Source organism: Solanum pennellii, chromosome 1, assembly GCF_001406875.1.
Source record: "Solanum pennellii chromosome 1, SPENNV200".
Classification (NCBI taxonomy): Eukaryota; Viridiplantae; Streptophyta; class Magnoliopsida; order Solanales; family Solanaceae; genus Solanum; species Solanum pennellii.
In genome coordinates this window covers 100,274,445-100,292,017 of record NC_028637.1, presented here as the reverse complement: position 1 = coordinate 100,292,017, position 17,573 = coordinate 100,274,445, and the positions used below count along the sequence as shown (strand labels likewise).

The 17,573-nt window shown below is 29.2% G+C and overlaps 2 protein-coding genes across 2 annotated transcripts; both read left to right on the top strand.

Moving 5' to 3' along the window:
• The first annotated feature begins 1,855 nt into the window (after window positions 1–1,855).
• Window positions 1,856–4,645, top strand: LOC107007884 (probable xyloglucan endotransglucosylase/hydrolase 1). The gene is made up of 4 exons (XM_015206717.1): window positions 1,856–2,127; window positions 2,248–2,348; window positions 2,782–2,975; window positions 3,935–4,645. The coding sequence occupies exons 1-4, from the start codon at window positions 1,938–1,940 to the stop codon at window positions 4,338–4,340; spliced, it is 891 nt and encodes a 296-aa protein (XP_015062203.1). The 5' UTR covers window positions 1,856–1,937; the 3' UTR covers window positions 4,341–4,645.
• Window positions 4,646–8,196: 3,551 nt separating this feature from the next.
• Window positions 8,197–12,486, top strand: LOC107015131 (respiratory burst oxidase homolog protein B). The gene is made up of 12 exons (XM_015215313.2): window positions 8,197–8,871; window positions 8,951–9,110; window positions 9,392–9,440; window positions 9,530–9,643; window positions 9,743–10,171; window positions 10,262–10,648; window positions 10,739–10,834; window positions 10,924–11,039; window positions 11,131–11,233; window positions 11,330–11,403; window positions 11,484–11,983; window positions 12,149–12,486. Exons 1-12 carry the CDS (start codon window positions 8,418–8,420, stop codon window positions 12,256–12,258), a joined length of 2,592 nt encoding a protein of 863 aa, XP_015070799.1. The 5' UTR covers window positions 8,197–8,417; the 3' UTR covers window positions 12,259–12,486.
• The last annotated feature ends 5,087 nt before the right edge of the window (window positions 12,487–17,573 follow it).

The window sequence follows — 17,573 nt, the reverse complement described above, 5'->3', positions numbered from 1 at the left end:
AGATGTATTTTTTAAAATGAAGAATAAAGGAAGAGTCAAGAGTGGCATACATGAGTGAAGTATTCGTACTTGTATATTTTAAGATTTGAATTAAATTTAAATAGATTAAAATACGTAAAAAATTTATATATAGTGACACTAAAACTTTGCATTATAAGCAGTTTTCTTACACAGATTTTTAAAATATAAATAAAATACATTATATTGTATTTCTTACGTAAAACATATAATATTTATTTATTTAAATTATGCGGACATAAGATAAATTTAATTACATAATAAACTTTACAATCATCATATAGAAATATCACATATAATATAACATATATATTTTACTTACCAATAATATGCATTATATTTATATTTTATGAAATACAGTTATATATCATCACAAGATAAATTCACTCCTATCCGCTATTAAAAAAAATCAATTGTATATCACTGTATAACAGTTTTTACTTAATAATAATAACTCATATTCAAGATTCTACATTACATCTTCAAAAAAACAAGATTTAGAGCTTGTTTGAATGAGCTTTTAAGCTTGTTAAATTGATTTAAAAATCTATTTTTAACTTATCAGAGTGTGATAATTATGAAAGTAACTTATTTTAAGTTAAATATGACTTATTTTAAGCCAAAAGTTAAAAGTAATGTGAAATGTGTTTTTTTTTCAACTTAAAAGTTATTTTATGTTGACCAAGTATATTAGTATTTTTTTTGCCCTTAATTCTTTTATTATTATTATTATTATTTATTATTATAAGTTGCACATATAAAATTAACTTAAGTAATAAATTTATATTCATCTTATAAATAATTTGTGAAGATAAAAAAATATATGAATGATAAAAAATGCTATTATTGATTAAAATATAAATTAATTTGTTTAATTTTTTTAAGTATAAAAACCTTAAAATTAAACAAATTTTTATCATGTTAACAGATTTAAGGGTATTTCAAACATTTTGATTTTAAAAAAAAATGTTTACTCTTATTTATTTGCCAAACACATCAACAATCTTTTTTCAACTTCAACACTTTTATTCAAACATATAACTACTTATTTTAAATATAATTTTCAGCACTTTAAAGATCTTTTTTAATTCAATCTAAATGGGCTCTTAATAATTTTTTAAAAATTTATTAGACTTATTTTTAATTTAATTATTTTTAAAAAAAAAAATCGTATAAAATCGAAAAAAACAAAAGCACGCGCTATTAGGTCGAGTGAGATGGATGGGAACATAAAATTTTGCTCCTCGGTCTGAGGGTGACAAGCCTTTTCTCTGATACGGGCATGTGCATGTCCCCGTTAATTACTCCCCCAATGTGCAATTATCCACTAACTCTAACCCCTCTTTTGGACAATTATTTGAAATGCTTAATTTATTTATTTATTTATTTTTTTCATTCTATCGACATTTATATTAAAGTTGAATTAAATTTAGCGTTATTGCGAAAAGTCCGTATTAAACACTAAAGTGCTACCTAACAAAAGATGACTATGTACTCAAGGGGAGTTGAATTTGTAACCAATGGAAAAATCATAATTTTCAATAAAATGATTCAAAATCTATAAAAATAGACACTAAAAATATCTTAACAGAGATTAGATATCTACTAAAATATTATTTTAATAAAATATAAATAATATAATTTTTCATCTTAACTCTACTCGAAACTGCTGATTAAGGTCGTGGCCGCACAATAACCTTTGTTGGTGAAAGGACAAATTTCAACCACCCAAAATCCGAAAAATCTAACTTTGTTTCAACTTTCAACCACAAGTCCAACTCATTCCCTTTTACACCTATAAATAACCAGTCATTACACTTCCATTTTCCTCACCCCCATTGGGCCATATTCATCATTCTCTAAAAAAAATAAGAAAAAAACACAAACACTGGTCTCTGATTGGATTTGTTTTTCTCATCATGGGTACCATAAAAGGAGTTTTATTTAGTATTGTTTTGATTAATTTGTCACTTGTTGTATTTTGTGGGTATCCTAGAAGGCCAGTAGATGTGCCCTTTTGGAAAAACTATGAGCCAAGTTGGGCTAGTCACCATATTAAGTTCCTCAATGGTGGTACCACTACTGATCTTATTCTTGACAGATCTTCAGGTACTAACTACACTACATTTTTCAATTTTACGGTCACTCAATTAATAGTAAATAATTTTTTGAGATAATAATTATTGATTGAATTATCGTAAACTTTACATTTTCTTTTTGTATTTGAAGGAGCTGGATTTCAGTCAAAGAAATCATATCTGTTTGGGCATTTCAGTATGAAAATGAAGCTTGTTGGTGGAGACTCAGCTGGTGTTGTCACTGCATTTTACGTAAGTATATAGTACTACTCGATTCAATTTATTTATCATACTTTTCTTTATTTATTTCAAGAAAAAAAACATAAGCTTCTATAGCAACTCCTTAATTTTTATATCATGTTTAAAATTAGAAAAGAAACTCATAAACAGCATTTTAATACGTTATGTATATGCTTGATTTACTATCGCTAAATATTTAAATATTTTATTGTTCTGTTTATTTGAACCATGCTAGAAAATAGACACTACTTAGGTCTGTATTGTGTTTTATTTAACGACATGTATTGTACGTTATAATGACTAATTTTATCTGGATATTTTAAATTTACTGCAACACTCCTCTTTTATACGAACTTAAAATTGATAACGTATAAACTCGATGTTTTTTTGTCTTTTTGTTGAGAGAGTGAAGTGATAAAATATTTGATTATATATTATTTTTCAGCTGTCATCGAATAATGCAGAGCACGATGAGATAGATTTTGAATTTTTGGGGAACAGAACTGGGCAGCCATACATATTGCAGACAAATGTATTCACAGGAGGAAAAGGGAACAGAGAACAGAGAATATATCTTTGGTTTGACCCAACCAAGGGCTACCATTCTTATTCTGTTCTTTGGAATACATACCTCATTGTGTAAGTCTTTTTTAAATATCGACGAGTTAGTTTAAAATAAGTTATTTTATTATGTATATAAAAATTATTTAGTATATTAATAGTGGAATAAATAATTTTAATATATCTAATCAAACAGAAGAATGAAATTTTTATACTTTATACGTCACGTCAAATGGTTTTTAATCTTTGTTAAATATTTTCATTATTGTTGTTTCTGTAAAGTTTTTCTTCTGTGGTCCCAATATATTTCTTGGGATGCGTGCACTTGATTTCTCTACGTGGTGGTCCTACAACTACAATGTTTAGAACTAGTGTGGTAACAATTGTTGTTTAATAGTAAAAAAAAAAAGCAAAATGCACATTTGTCTAGGAATTGTTTTTATAAGGATAAAAGAAAGCATGAAAACTTGTAAGTTTAACATGGTATAAACATTATAATAAGAACCTTTGTCATGTGAGTATGTATGTTGGTCCTTTTGTGTTAATCAAGATTTATGTTTTTGATAAATGTATGTTTTAATGTTTATTATACATGTACTCCTTTTTGATTTCATCGCAAAATTTTAGTAAGATCTTTATCAAATTGATATTTATGTTCTTTAACTTTGAATATTAAATAAATGATGTGACTTTTAATATGAAATTTCAAGATTTTGTAGCTAAATGTCCATTTCAAATTATTTGGTCCCACATACTTTAAGCAAGCTGGCTAATTGGTGTCCTTGCTACAGAATTTTTGTCTTCTATCTTGCACCTAAAAGTAATGGTTCCTTGTCAAATGTGTATCTTTTTTCTTTCATAACACTATTCACCCCTTTGCTTACAAATTTTAGTTCAATGGTTGAAAAGATGCTCAAAAGCAATAAACATTTTTTTCCTTGTTTCATACATACTAGATTATTCAACATTGGGCTTTTTCATTGGGCCTCTACCAAATGGATTGGGCTAATATATTGGGCTTTGTGTTAACATTTCAGGATCTTCGTGGACGACGTCCCAATTAGAGCATTCAAAAACTCTAAAGATCTTGGTGTGAAATTTCCATTCAATCAGCCCATGAAGATATACTCGAGTCTATGGGACGCGGATGATTGGGCCACAAGAGGTGGGCTTGAGAAAACCGATTGGTCCAACGCCCCATTCACCGCGTCATACACATCGTTCCACGTGGACGGATGTGAAGCAGCCACGCCACAAGAAGTCCAAGTTTGTAACACTAAAGGCATGAAATGGTGGGATCAAAAGGCCTTCCAAGATTTAGATGCATTACAATACAGGAGACTTCGTTGGGTTCGTCAAAAATACACTGTTTATAACTATTGCACTGATAAAGCGAGGTATCCTGTTCCACCACCAGAGTGCACTAAGGACAGAGATATTTAAAATCATAATCAAAATTAAGAGGGATTTTATGAAGAAAAAAAAACTTAATATGCATTATGTGTGAGTATTTTAATGATCCTTAAAACAAAGTGCTTTTAATTGATCTGTATTTCCCTAATTCTTTTTGACTGTATCATTATTGGTGGAGTCATGAGAATATTATGCATCTCATGCCAGGCCCTTCATGTCTCTTGTGTGTCATCATCATCATAATCATGACTGATGTATTGTAATTTATTGAACTATTTGTTACTTATCTCTTAATTAAAAATAAAAATATGAATTAATACCTTTTTTTTATTTAAGATGTTTCTTGATGAGTTAGCTTTCATTTTATTTTATTTTGATATTTTACCTTATGCATTGATATACATCTTGAAATTTAACTAAATTTTAAATTTTACGAAATAAGTCGTTTTCTAACAAAGATAACTCTATAAAATAGTAGCTTTTGTTTTGATTTGGAATATTTATTAGTTACCAACAAATGTAGGTAAAATTTTGAGCTTTAACTTTTTGGTGGTTATAACTTTTAAGGTTTGTAATTAATTGATTCTATTGCTATATGATATTCTCCGCGTAGTCATATTGAAATTTAATGGCCTAAGTAAATAGGGCTTTTAAGTCGTGGCATCAAAGAATTGGTCCTATGGTTTAGTGGTTTTGCCTTAAAACAAGAGGCTCTTAAGTCTTAACTCAATGGATGCTTACCTTCTCAACTCTTACCAACTACCAATTACTCATCCATCCATAATAATAATCTCCACTACCATTATTAAATCATGTACGTGCGAGATCATACTAACTCAGTTGATTTGGTTTTATATATGAACTTTTATTTTATTCGTGATAGTTCGATACTCCACATTGTAATTTCTCCTCCCCCACCCCTCAAACACACAAAAATCATGAACAGGTATTACTAATTTGTTTATTTCAATTTGTTTGTTTATGATTCTCAATCAAAGATACATTCAATCTATCAAAGTATTATTTAAAACATGGAATGTAATATTATTTAATTTTACAATTTTAAATATATTATGTGATAAATTGAAATTTAAAAAATGATAAAAATGTAAATAGAAGACGCATTCGTTTTGAAAAAAAGAAAAACTAAAAAGAGAAGTAGATAAATAAACTAAAAGGAATACAATAGTATTCTTATTTGACCATCTAGTTTTAGGATATTGTTTTATCTTTTGGTCATTTTTCTAATGGAGGAGTACTCATTAGTAATTGTTAATGATGTCTCATTTAGTTAATGGAATGCACTTTGACATTTAAGCCATTGACCGCTTATTGCTTGATTATTTAAACTTCCCTTCAGAACTCCATACCAAAAGAAACAAAATTAACTATTGATTCATTTTTTATATTTCGAAATTTCATTTTTAATAATCATGGAGTTTTGAGTTTTGACCGTGAGAGTTCAAAATTCCAAGAAATTTAAAAAAAACTTGGAAATTCGAACTGATGAAAATGTTTTTATAGATATCGATTTTATATTTCAAAATATTTATCGAGATTTTGAAAATGATTATTTTAAATTAGTTTTAAAAGTTCAAGATAATCCTTTTTTTTTAACCCTTGATAGCAACATCAATTATAAATGACGTTGTGATTATCTAAATAGCAATATAAAGTAAAATAATTTAAAACTTCTCCTAATTAATATGTTTTAAGGGGAGTGGAACTAACAATGACGGTAGATTATTTGAGAAGGAAAAGTACAGCTTTCCATAATTACTTTCATTTGGTTAAAGTTTATTTCACACTTAAAAAAAATACATTTTTTTAATTATACTTTAAATGATGGCTAAACTTTGAATACCAGCCCAAAAAGTTAGTAAAAAATAAAAAAATGAGGAGAAAGCTAGAGAGTAACTATTTGTCTTGTGATCAATTCATCTGTTTATAATCAAATCAATTTAATCTAGATGATCTACACGCATAATGATTTCAAAATTAAAAGGTTAGTGACTTAACTCACCAAGACTAAAAATAATTAAAAAGAATAACACCATTCAACCTTATCCTAAAATCTTCATTGTCGACGAGGACTTAATATAGAATTATAGAAACCAAAATATATTGTACTTATCACCCTAGAGAATTAATTGCTCAAAAAGTTATTTTGGTTGAAACGTCATAATAAATTAAATAAGCTAATATTTATTTTTGTTTCTAATAACTTATTTAATTATCTAATAAAAATATTTTTATTATTATTATTGCTATATATATATATATATATATATATATATAACACATCAAACAACAATTAAAAAATCTTTGTAACAATATTTCACATGGATCATTTTGTGTAGCAAATCAATCCTAAACTTTTATATAAATTAGTTAAAATAAACTGTATAAATGAATAAGTAAAAATTCATCAGCTAATTTTGAATTTTCTTTTTCCACCTCTAGTCAAAATGTTTGTGTATTTATTTGTTTGTTGTATTTTTTTTTTTTTGGCATATAATACAATTTGGTTTTTAGTAGTAGTAGGTGAAAAATGGAATAGAAGTGGGAAGTAAAAACTGTGGGCTGCACCATGAAAGAGTCAATTAAAGTCAGCCATTTATTATATGAGCTGTAGTAAAATGCAATTTAAGGAAATAAGCAAATTGCTAAACATCTTTATGATCTCATGGAAACATCACTTAAGATTCTTTAGGTGAACTACCCACAAAATGCCATGAGAAATCACAGTGCCATCATCCCATAATTCAATCTTTTTCAATTTAAATATTAAATATATATTTAGATTTTTCTCATCGTTAATAAAGTGAATTTATGAAATTTTTGAGATTCCTCTTAAAACGCATATAATAATATTCTTTGCATAGGCATAAACTAGGTTTAGGGTACAATAACCTCCAATAACTCTAAATGAAATCAAACATCTCTATTGAGTCCCACAAAATTTTAATATGTACAAATAGGGCAGATATAACTTTCTCATGTTGAGTACCTAGTACTTTCATAGTAATACACAATTTTTTGTGTAAAAATTCATTAAAATTGTATGAGAAGGGTAGCTATGAAACCGATAACTTCAAAAATTCTATAGTTAAGTTTAATACTAAAAATTAAACTTTAACAAGTTGAATCTATACCCTATAGATTAGTGTCATGAACTCTATATACCTAGATGTTGTTTATAAGGCTCATATCAGTATGTGCCTTTCAACCTACATATTAGCATTTGCCTTTCAATCTATCTAACGATATTCATTATTTAATTCAAATATTATCCTTTCGGTTTGATCCTCAATTTTTGTTGTCATTTTAAAAAATGTGCTCAGTTTTTTTGCTCTTCTAGCTCCGAACTCTATATACATGTGTCTAAAGTAGTCATAGGTGTTAGATGATCATTTTGCACCATTTTTAATTACTTAAGAGACGATATTCATTTTCAACTATCCAAATGCATGGAAGAAATGAGTGAGAACAAAATAAGCATGTTGATTGCAAAACTCAACAAGATAGGTCAAAAGGAAAAACAAAAATAAAGAGAAGAAGCATTATCAGAGTAATCATGACTGTGATATGTTTATTCTCAACTCCACAATAGGATACATATTCAACTAATTTGTTAAACCTACGTATTACACTCTACCATGTTTCTATATATTATTATTATCACAAAACAAGTATTAGGTGAGATGTTATTACACATCCATTTTTAGTTAAAATTCCTACATTCATCTTTTTCATGTATTATATATATCTTGTTAAATAGGACTATCATGTTCAACTTTTGACCTTATAATTACATCCAATTTCATATAGAAAAACAAATAAATATATAAAATATTTGACCACTTATACTTTTGTAAGTTGAAGAGAAATTCCCAATAATTACAATTATTCAAAAACAATACAAAATCCGCCCCCTGATTTCCCCCTTCTCCCTTAATTCCTTTTATATATATATACATCACCGTTCTTCTATAATTTCTCAACATATTACTATTTTTTCAATCTTTCTCAGATTTTATTTTTTTTTACATTTTTGTCACATACTCATTTTGAAAAAAAACAGAGGAAAAAGAGCGGGAAAATCAAATGGAGATCGAAAACGATAGTGTGAGAGGATCGAGAGTAGGATTCAGCGGTTCATTAGTTAGTGGGAAGAAAAGTGCAAGGTTCAAAGATGATGAATCGTATGTAGAGATCACTCTTGATGTTCGCGATGATTCTGTTTTGGTTCAAAACATTAAAGGTGCTGATCATGAAGCTGCATTGTTAGCTAGCAAGCTCGAAAAGAGGCCTAACCATACGCTTGGCTCACAGCTTTCGTTTCATTTGAAACAAGTTTCGAAGGAATTGAAAAGAATGACTTCTTCTAATAAGTTTCAGAAAATTGATAGGAGTAAGTCTGGTGCTGCTCGTGCTCTACGCGGACTTCAGTTCATGAACAAGAATGTAGGAACTGAAGGATGGCCTGAAGTTGAATCGCGATTCGATCAACTTGCTGTTAATGGAATGCTAGCAAAAACATTGTTTGGTCAATGCATAGGTTTGTTCATCACACAAATTCTTTTGGATTTATACAATAAAAGTTTCTAATAATCAACATTTTTGCAATTGTAATTCAGGTATGAAGGAATCAAGTGAGTTTGCTGAGGAATTATTTGATGCTCTAGCTAGGAAGAGATGCATCACATCTCCCGCGGTGACTAAATATGAACTACACGAATTCTGGGAACAAATAACTGATACTAGCTTTGATGCCCGGCTGCAAACTTTCTTCGACATGTAAGATCACTCTTTACAGAGAGAATTTCACAAATATGATACTAATGTAAGAGTTGATATCTCAGATGATCACTCAACCCTATAACATAATGAATGCTAAATTGCTAATGATGTCTTGAACTGTTACACTAGTCTATTACATGCAACCTATCGCTCCTACTTTGAACATTCTCGATTAAGTTAGAACTTTGTGATCAGATTCTCAATAGGATAGATTGTTGATAAAATGGTATAAGATATTGTTGATAGCTCATAATGGTATGATGGAAAAAAAAATATAGGGTGGATAAAGATGCAGATGGGAGAATTACTCAAGAAGAGGTGAAAGAGGTGAGAGCTTAAGATGATTATTGAATTAATTCATGAAATTATACAAATTCGAAGAGCTCAAAACTCATACTTTGTTGATATGCTAATAGATCATCAGTCTTAGTGCTTCTGCAAATAAGCTGTCAAAAATCGAGGACAATTCAGATGAATATGCAGCTCTCATCATGGAAGAACTAGATCCAGGCAATGTTGGATACATTGAGGTTCGTTTTGAAACAAGAATTTAAGTTATATACACTGACAGTATAAAAACAAATTCTTAGACAAGGACATGAGCTTATAAATGGTTGTGTTTGATACAGCTGTACAACTTGGAGACATTGCTTCTTCAGGCTCCGAGCCACTCGATGAATCTTTCAACTAACAGCAGAGTTCTGAGTCAGATGCTAAGTCAGAAGCTTAAGCCAACGAAAGAGCGAAATCCCTTTAAGAGATGCAAAAGAAGGCTGGACTATTTCATTGAGGACAATTGGAAGAGGATTTGGGTGATGGTTTTGTGGCTATCAATCTGTGCAGGACTTTTTACATGGAAATTTATTCAATATAAACGTCGCGCTGTCTTTGATGTGATGGGATATTGTGTCTCTGTTGCAAAAGGAGGTGCTGAAACAACAAAATTTAACATGGCTCTAGTTCTTTTGCCAGTATGCAGAAACACCATAACTTGGCTAAGAAGTAGGACTAAGCTTGGGAAAATAATTCCGTTTGATGATAACATCAATTTCCACAAGGTATATAGCCTGAGAATATAAATGGAAACACGAAATCATTGAACTTAAATGTCTGATTTATTTCGTGTTCTTTGTTGCAATCTTTTTTAGGTAATTGCATTTGGAATAGCAGTTGGTGTAGGCTTACATGCAATTTCACACTTAACATGTGATTTTCCCCGGCTGTTACATGCCACGGATGAGGAATACGAGCCAATGAAGCCATTTTTTGGAGATGAAAGACCAAAAAACTACTGGTGGTTTGTGAAAGGCACGGAAGGATGGACCGGTGTTGTGATGGTGGTCCTTATGATCATAGCCTATGTACTAGCCCAACCATGGTTTCGTAGAAACCGACTCAATCTTCCATCAACAATCAAGAAACTCACTGGATTTAACGCTTTTTGGTACTCCCATCACTTATTTGTTATAGTCTATGTCCTCTTCATCATTCACGGATACTTCCTCTACCTCTCCAAAAAATGGTACAAGAAGACAGTAAGTTCTTAACAAAGTAAATTATATCTAATGCTAATCATGCCCTGACTTGCCATATAATGATCTAATATCTTTCTTTTTTCTCCGAAGACATGGATGTATATCGCGGTGCCTATGATACTCTATGCTTGTGAACGTCTGCTTCGTGCATTTAGGTCCGGGTACAAGGCAGTGAGGATTTTGAAGGTACATAAGAGCTTAGACCATTGCAAGCATTAAGATTCCTAGTTCGAGTACATGTGCATAGAATTTTTATCTAAAATTCGAGTTTTCAGGTAGCTGTATATCCTGGAAATGTAATGGCAGTGCACATGTCTAAGCCTCAGGGCTTTAAGTACACAAGTGGACAGTACATTTTTGTGAACTGTTCTGATGTTTCTTCATTTCAATGGTAAATTTGAAATAAACTAAGCTCTTAATCAAACAAACTGTATACAAATTATTATTGTTACTGCTAAAATCATACATATTTTGTACTGTAGGCATCCTTTTACCATCTCCTCAGCTCCGGGAGATGATTACCTAAGTGTGCACATTCGAACATTGGGCGATTGGACATCTCAGCTTAAAACTCTCTTTTCTAAGGTATCGAATTCATTAAATCAGTTATAACACAGGAAAGACGAAATCTTTTGAAGAAACTTTGGAAGACTAACAATGCTTGTACTGATCATATTTTAGGTCTGTGAGCCTCCAACTGGTGATCAAAGTGGCCTTTTAAGAGCAGACATAGGGAAAGCTGACTATAAGCCTAGGTAAGGGAGTAAAGTTTGAAAATTTCCAAGTGCTTTTAACTTATTTTCCCCTGAATTTTGATTCATATCAATGTAAACAGATTGCCAAAACTATTGATTGATGGCCCTTATGGAGCACCAGCACAGGATTACAAGAAATACGACGTAGTCCTCTTAGTAGGCCTTGGCATTGGAGCAACACCTTTGATAAGCATAGTAAAAGATGTGCTCAATAACATCAACCAACAAAAGGACATTGAAGATGGTACTAAGGGTAGTAAAAGAAGTCCTTTTGCAACTAAACGAGCTTACTTCTATTGGGTAACACGCGAGCAAGGCTCGTTTGAGTGGTTTAAGGGTGTGATGGATGAGGTCTCGGAGAACGATCAAGAAGGCCTAATTGAGCTTCACAACTACTGCACCAGCGTTTATGAAGAAGGCGATGCCCGGTCTGCACTAATCACAATGCTTCAATCAATCCACCAAGCTAAGAGTGGCGTAGACATTGTCTCTGGGACAAGGGTCAAGACTCATTTTGCTAGACCAAATTGGCGCCAAGTTTTCAAACGTGTTACAATTAATCATCCTGATCAAAAAATTGGTTAGTACGCATCTTTAATTACTACTCATTTAAGATTAAACCGCCTCTCTACTTTACAAACTAGGGGTAAGATCGATCTCTTTGGATTATATTCTATTCAGACTTTACTTATGGAATTATACGTGTTAAATTGATATTCTTATTTTTGAATTTATGATATTACAGGTGTGTTTTATTGTGGCCCACAAGGTCTAGTTGGAGAACTAAGACATTTATCTCAAGATTTCTCACACAAGACAGACACAAAGTTTGAATTTCATAAAGAAAATTTCTAAGGTTCAAAACTTATTTATTATATATGTAACATAAGTCTCATAGGTATTTATTTATTATTATATGTAATATAATTATGTGTGTTCTTCATTTTTTTTTCTTTTTTAAGTTTTTTTTTTTACTTTTGAGATGCATGCTGAGCTTGACTCCAATTACTATGGAATGATGTTAGAAAGCAAAATACATTGTCAGCTATATAAAGTTCTAACCTGTAAAGTTGATTACCAGAACTCAAATCTATCTGGAATTTGCTTTTAATAGCTTCCACTAAACAAAATTAGGCTAACAAATATATTATATATATTTATATATATCTTCTCTATGAGGTTTCCTCTTTTGATTTGGATCCTAATATGTAAAAATAAATAGGTGTCAATTTAGCCACCATTATATACCTGGATATCTCACATATCTTTTATGATTTGAAAAAAAAGAAGAGGAAAAATAAAAAGAAGGAAAAGTTGGAAAGGGACAACATATTACAAACGAAAAAGAAATATTGAGTCCAAAAGGCTAATTAGTTGGAATAAAATAATTTATTTGTTTAAAGAGATGGAGAATTGATTATTTTTCAAAGTTGAGGAGAAAGTTTGATTTTTAAACCAAAGCTTGGAGGGTAGATGATTTTCTACTTAAAGAAATATATTGGAAAAACAAGTATCCTCAATATATGTCTAAAATTTCCAAGACAGACTTATACTATATTATAGTTCTATTATCCCTGAACTTATTTTATAAATAATTTTCTACACTTTTTTGGCTTACGTGGCACTAGCTTGAAAAAAAATGCCAACATGCGTTGGTCCCACAAAATAGTGTCACGTAGACAAAAAATGGGTAGAAAATTATTTATAAAATAAGTTCAGGAGGTAATAAAACCTTAGTATAGTATAAGTGTGTCTCTGAAATTTCGGGCATAAGTTAGGAGTACTATTACATTTTCCTAAATATATTAAGAAGACTATTTTAATCCGACATCAAACATAAAGGACCATTTTTGTTATTTTCTTCAACATATTATAAAGTATTTATACATGATTTGGGACGTATTATGATTAGGTTCTGGAAAAGATAAAAACGATACTCATGGATTTTATCATTAGACTTTTTAAGTATATCCTAATTGCTGTTTATCTCCTCTAATTATACTGTCTTCTTCATATCCTGTTGTATATAAAAATTCAAGTCCACAACTATTNCTAGGGGTACTATTACATTTTCCTAAATATATTAAGAAGACTATTTTAATCCGACATCAAACATAAAGGACCATTTTTGTTATTTTCTTCAACATATTATGAAGTATTTATACATGATTTGGGACGTATTATGATTAGGTTCTGGAAAAGATAAAAACGATACTCATGGATTTTATCATTAGACTTTTTAAGTATATCCTAATTGCTGTTTACTCCTCTAATTATACTGTCTTCTTCATATCCTGTTGTATATAAAAATTCAAGTCCACAACTATTACTAATATAACAAGTGCCTAATTAAGTGGAGAAGTGGACCTTCACTAGCAGAAAAGGGATTTAGAAGTAGACAAATTTTACTTTCCAATTGAATAATTACGTTTCTAATTTGCTTTTAGACCTAATTTCATGGTAATATTTTCTCCGTTTCTATTTATATGTCTTCCTTATTAAAATAAATGTTCTCTAATAGTTGATGTTTCTCAAAAATACATAAATAACATTATTTTTTTGGGAGAGTTAATAGTTTTGAAAATATGAAATTGACTAACATAGAAAAATTAAGTGTAATTAATTCATGTTCACTAGTCAATTTCATTAATCAACTTAATTAATTAATGTTCTTTTAATAAAAACTTGACTTCAAGAGAGTCCTAAATAAGAGTATAATGATAAATTTATCAAATTTCTTGAGGGACTTGAAATCTAAAATAATGACATATGAATAGGAACGGAGGGTATAATATCCTAAGAATATTTTTATTTTTTTGGATTTCCCATCGGATGTCCGGTACAAACATTAGAATCCGAATAAATTCGTAGTTGCAGCGGAAAGTCCCACATTGGGGTAACACGCTCCCTTATAAAGATGACGCCATACCAAAAGGGACTCAAACCTGAAATCTCCTGATTAAGGATTAAAAAGTACTTACCACTCTACCATGAATCCACAACCCTTGTTGGTATCCTAAGAATATTTATCTGGTATCTACATCCTTCCTTTCATTTTACTAGTACATTTTATTAAATCAAAAATATTTTTTATTTTTTTTCATACTTCTCTGATATTAAAATAGCTATATAAAGTAGTAATAGTCGAATTTAGAGTTTCAAATGATATTAATATAGTCTGTTTAATAAGTACATTTCTAACTAAAAAAATTTCAAAAAATATAATCAAGTTGATAAAAGTCAAATAACGTGAATCTGAATGAATGAATAAATACTATAAAAGGTAAGAGCGGAGATTAGGGCGTGTGGATGGGAGATATGATGGGAGGAAGGAAAAGGGGTAAAAATGAGATGTGTTGAGGCTGAGAGAACACCATCAATAAAAAAAAAAATAGGAAAAATAATTTTTGATTTCCAATATAAATAAAATATTTAAAAAACGCCTTAATTCTAAGAGTATATATTTTTAATTACTAATTATCAATTTTTTGGGGTGATAGAGTCCAACTATTTAAACTTTTGTAAGTCTTGATCTTCTAAAGGCAAAAAGAAATAAGTAAAAATGTTAAGTTTACACTTGGCTACCATTTACTGCAACAATTTTTTTAAGTGGTGACATTAAAATATGAATTTGGACGAGCCAGCATGTAAGGGAAAACAATCATAGCCTGAATTAATAAAAATTAAAAATGGTCATGGCTATCCATTTAGAAAAAGAAATAAATTTAAGTTATATTACATTCACTGTGTATAAAATTTTCGCACCCATCAAATTAATTTAATTTTGGTGCAGCAGGTTTCTGTTTCATATAGTTCTAATAAGTATTAGGGATCAGAGGGAATTATTTCACGTACGTGGTCATGGCGATAAAATCAATTTATAAAATTATAATTATTTTATTTATTTAACTTTTAGATAGATTAATAATTTTTTCAAATTTTTTTTTTTAAGTTATTGTAACCTGTATAATTCAATTCACTATAAATCCGCCTAGATATGTAGCCCTCGTTAGAAACTTTTTCTAAATATTTTAATAAGAACTTTTTTTATTTGAAATGTTTTATGGAAAATATGTGATTAGGTGCTCAAATAAATTATTCTGAAATTAAATTACCAATTTAAAACTTAGTAAGAATTGAATTTGTTAAATTACGATTCAATTTTTAGCTTATTTCATTATTTATCTATTTCAGCTCGAATAACATTTTTGAATTGATCAACAACTCATATTTTTTTAATTCAGTTTGATCCTCCTATTTAACACCTCGATCCTCTAGGTAATTTATTTTATTTTCTTTAGTATTTTATTATAAATGGTCCCCTATCCGCGTAATAATACCTCACTAATTTAAATTCATATGACATAAAACTCCAATAACCAAATTCTAATATTTATGATTCTCTTTTCTAAGGTTGGGAAATAAATTCCAATAGCTGAAACAATCAATATGCAATAAAAGCGCAAAATTAAATAAAATTAATGTTCACAGCTATCACAATAATAATAGAAACAGAATTGACAAGAGTAGTAGCTGTGGTATTTAAGATAGAAGATTCTATAATTTTTTATGGCCTTTTTATTTCAGAAAACACATTTGTCTTTTTCAGGAATTTGTGTTTGAAGCCTAAAATATTAAAGTCTCGTTTAAATTTCGATCGTGTATGATAACATTCCTTTTGAGATAACATTTTTAATAGAATTTTCTTCATCTAAGATGTGAATCAAAAACCTTAGACTAAGAATGAAATAATTCTGTAATTATATATTGAAATCCTTACTCCAACTTGCTACTGAAGGACTTACTATTATAAACTCGTACATTGTCTCCTCTCATTGCATGTGCACTGTCACATACTTGTTTAAAGTTTTTTTATTTTATTTGATATTTTATACACATTAAATTTTGATAATTTTGGAGTTACGTTGTGAAGTGTCAGGATAAATATGTTTCGACAAATATGATTTTGCATCTAATGGAATTTGAAACTAAAAATTACAATTAAGAATAAAAAATAACTATCTCTACGATAACCTCTGCGTTGGTAAAATTTGTTCTTCTTCGATAATATTGCAAATCTCTTACGAATTTAATCCAGAAAAGGAAAAAGATAAAAGAGAATAAAATTAATAAGAGAGGAGAGCAAGTACAAAAAAGCTAAAGGATTCAGAAAAGGATTTTTTTTTTTAAAAAAAAAAGATATTTGCACTTTTAGTCCCTAATTGATGAATTTTGGTTACGTTTTGGTCACTTAATATTTAGTTAAACAAGTTTAATTTTAATTTGTATTTTGTTTATAGGAAATAAGTGGTATTCAAATTATTGCTAGAACTATATTACCTTTAAATATAAAAATATAAAGTGACAATACAAATTTAGCATAATAAAGCCATAAAAAGATTTTTGAACTAACTTATTTTGATTTTAAAAGAAAAAATAACGTATAGCAATAAAGATGAGACCATAAAAAATGAATATTCAATCAAATTTTTGAATGGTTTAGCTTTTAAATGATTCGTTATGTAAGTCATAGGTAAATAAATCAAAAATGTATCTTGATCTCTGACTACATAATAAAGCTAAGTAGATATAGTTTTTTTTAAAAGTCCGAATTAAAATTCAATTAAACTTAAATCACGTATTATGAAGCTTTTTTAGAAATAGCGTTTTCAATAGAATTTACATCATACCTAAAGCTAGAATTTGAAATATCTGCTAAGGATGAAACAACTCCACCACTACACCATGAATCATATTGATATATATAATCATTAGTACGTTTTTATTTAAAAATTAATTATTCACTAATTCATATATCAGATATAAAGTATAGATATGAAAGCGTTTTACCTTTTAATTTAAATATTTACCATATAAAAAAATAAAAGAATTTGATCCAATTTATCACTCCAAACTAATTATGAGCAAGTTCAAACATGTGTGTCTCTTAGTTCATAGAGTTGTGTCATTAGTTATGATGGTTAGTAGTTATTAGAACAAGAATTAATTTATTTAAAAATAATTAAAGATGATTTCACGATATGGTTAATGATCTTGTCCATGTAATTAAAATTGTTGACACGTGTTATAAACTCTATGTTTGAGATTCTTAATTAACTACTAGAAGATTATTACACATTAGGGTTACTAAATTAATGAATGCAAGATAT

Coding starts and splice junctions, on each gene's coding strand:
- LOC107007884 (XM_015206717.1), top strand. CDS start 1,938: ATGGGTACCATAAAAGGAGTTTTATTTAGTATTGTTTTGATTAATTTG. Junction 2,349..2,781: donor GTGTTGTCACTGCATTTTAC/GTAAGTATATAG, acceptor ATTATTTTTCAG/CTGTCATCGAATAATGCAGA. Junction 2,976..3,934: donor TGGAATACATACCTCATTGT/GTAAGTCTTTTT, acceptor TTAACATTTCAG/GATCTTCGTGGACGACGTCC.
- LOC107015131 (XM_015215313.2), top strand. CDS start 8,418: ATGGAGATCGAAAACGATAGTGTGAGAGGATCGAGAGTAGGATTCAGC. Junction 9,111..9,391: donor CTGCAAACTTTCTTCGACAT/GTAAGATCACTC, acceptor AAAAAAATATAG/GGTGGATAAAGATGCAGATG. Junction 11,040..11,130: donor GATGTTTCTTCATTTCAATG/GTAAATTTGAAA, acceptor TTTGTACTGTAG/GCATCCTTTTACCATCTCCT.